This window comes from Fragaria vesca, linkage group LG2, assembly GCF_000184155.1.
Source record: "Fragaria vesca subsp. vesca linkage group LG2, FraVesHawaii_1.0, whole genome shotgun sequence".
In the NCBI taxonomy this organism is placed as follows: Eukaryota; Viridiplantae; Streptophyta; class Magnoliopsida; order Rosales; family Rosaceae; genus Fragaria; species Fragaria vesca.
Genome location: NC_020492.1, coordinates 12200541 through 12202720, shown reverse-complemented (window position 1 = coordinate 12202720; position 2180 = coordinate 12200541). Strand labels below are relative to the sequence as shown.

General features: G+C 41.2%; 1 protein-coding gene and 1 pseudogene across 2 annotated transcripts in view; both read right to left on the bottom strand.

Annotated features, from left to right (window-relative positions):
- LOC101292377 (proteasome assembly chaperone 2-like) overlaps positions 1-535 on the bottom strand; it is a 4190-nt gene extending 3655 nt beyond the window's left edge. The window contains exon 1 of the mRNA XM_004292420.1: positions 509-535. Coding sequence (XP_004292468.1) covers positions 509-535 — 27 coding nt within the window. The remainder of the gene's footprint in view (positions 1-508) is intronic.
- LOC101304151 lies at positions 466-2180 on the bottom strand (annotated as a pseudogene). Its single transcript, XR_183947.1, has one exon. The product of XR_183947.1 is annotated as an allene oxide synthase-like (transcript).

The following is a 2180-nucleotide window of genomic DNA, read 5'->3' as shown; positions in this document are numbered from 1 at the left end:
AGGAGTCGGCGTGGCTGTGAGTGCCCTGTTCGGGAATGAACTCCATTTTCAGTTAGTGTCTGATCGTTCTTGAACAAGTTGGGTGGTTTAGCAAAGCTTCTTTCTTGAACAAGAAGAAGACTTGCGGTTTGGGCTAGTGTTATATGTGGGCCGGCTTTTTGTATGGGTTTAGAGGGCTTCCTTTGTTTTTGTAATCATCAAATTAGTATTGAGACAAATTATTCATTTCTCAAATTAGCAGTGTATCTAATTTCTTCTTCTTTTTTAGGAACAGTGTCTATCTAATTTCAAAACAGTGCAATTTCACAAAAAATATCTTCGATCATAATTCAAATAAAATAAAATATTTCAGACTTTCTCTAAATAATTATTGTATTAAGGGTTTAGGCTTCATGTAACCTTTTTTTTTGATTTGATTGTTTCATAAAGGCTCGAGGTCAGTCGAAATAACACCCAAAAAAAATTCAAACAAAAATATGTTTTACTATGTAAACAAATGAAACTATACAGGAACTAATAGAAATGTTAGATGCATGCACTCATACGTAAATTAATTAGTAAACTCTTCAAATTACAATGAACTCTTCAGTAAAAACAATACAAAAATTAAAAGAAACCAACAATTCAATGAAAAAATGGCAGAAAGAATATTGACCAAAAGGAAGAAGTACTAGTACATAATTCGGATGCTGATAGAAGCAAAAGTAAAATAGAATTGGTGATTGACAAGTTTCAAATTATGTTCATCAGTACGAAGCTGGGGTCAAAGTTTTGAACGTCACTTTTGAACCTAACAAGAACGTCCCGACGTCGAGGGTAAAAGTATCATAACGAAGGAAGAACTCGACCAACATCATCCGGTTCATGAGCACCACCAGATCCTTCCCGGCGCACTGCTTGTCCTCGGCGGATGGACTCACCGTCTCGGGGCCGTTGGACCACCACACGTACTTCAGTAGCTTCTCGCCCTCCCCTACAAACCTGTCACCTATAAACTCCTCCGGGTTCTTGAATATCTTTCCATCCCTAGTAGCAATGGTCTGATACCCGAAGATTACTTCTCCCTTTTTGATCTCAAACGCAGCGTCATGGCTCTCGATAATTAGATCCTCCTTAGCCTTTCCGTATTGGAACGGGACGGAAGGATCAATCCTCAAAGCCTCATAAACCACTGACTTGGTTAGGGTCATCTTTTCCAAAGCTGCAAGAGTAATCTTACCTCCAGCTTCTTTAACAGCTTGTCTGATTTCATCTCGAAGCTTGCGGTGCAGATCCTCTCCTGCTAGTCCAACCCATTTCAACAAGGAAGGGAACAAAAGCTTCATGCCACCATAAGCATTGAAGCAAACCAAGAACACGAGGTTGTGGCATGCTTCGTCTCTTGAAATCCCGAAATTACTCTCAACCTCGTCCAAGGCCTTAGCTGCCGACTCGTAAAAGGCCTTGTAAACCTTGTTGTAAGCTGGTTTGACAAAAAGAGCCGGGAAGGGAAACGTGTGAAGCAAGAAATCTTCGAAAACATTGAAAAACTTTGGCAACCCTAGTGTGATCTGAGGAGTAAGTTGAGGTAAGAGCCAAAGGGTAACCAAGGTTGATCCTTTCGACCCCAGATTTGTGTCCGACGGGTGTTTCCCGAAGAACAGCTCAAAGATGAAGTCGAAGGAAGTTTTGTCATTCAGTGTGTTAAAGTCTGACTTGCCATCTTTTAACAACTGAGCCTCGGCTTGGACAAATAGATCGGTGAAGTGGGTATGGAAAAGTGGTATAACATTCTTGTGGTTAGCAGAGAGTAGAGACAAGAAGAATTTTTTTAGAGAAGTGTGTTTGGGTTCCGATGGGTCTAGAAATGAGCAAATGCAATAGCCACCGGTGAAGTCTGTGGAGGGCATGTAAGTGCCATCAAAGATGTCACGTTTTTCAACTTTGGAGTTGTCGAAGAGAATCGGAAAGCTTATGGCATCGAGAACAGTCACGACCTTGGTTGTAGAAAAATACGTAGCGATCCTTGATGGCACCGAAGAAAGGCTGGCCATAGTCGCCGGGGATTTGTTTAGTGGAAGCTTTGGTTGTGGTTTGCTAGCAGAAGAAGATGAAGTTGACATTGTACGTCGATGGAGTTGAGAGGTACGTTGTTTTTTCTTTCTTTCGGAGTGAGGGTAATTGGCTTTTGGGTTTTGTTG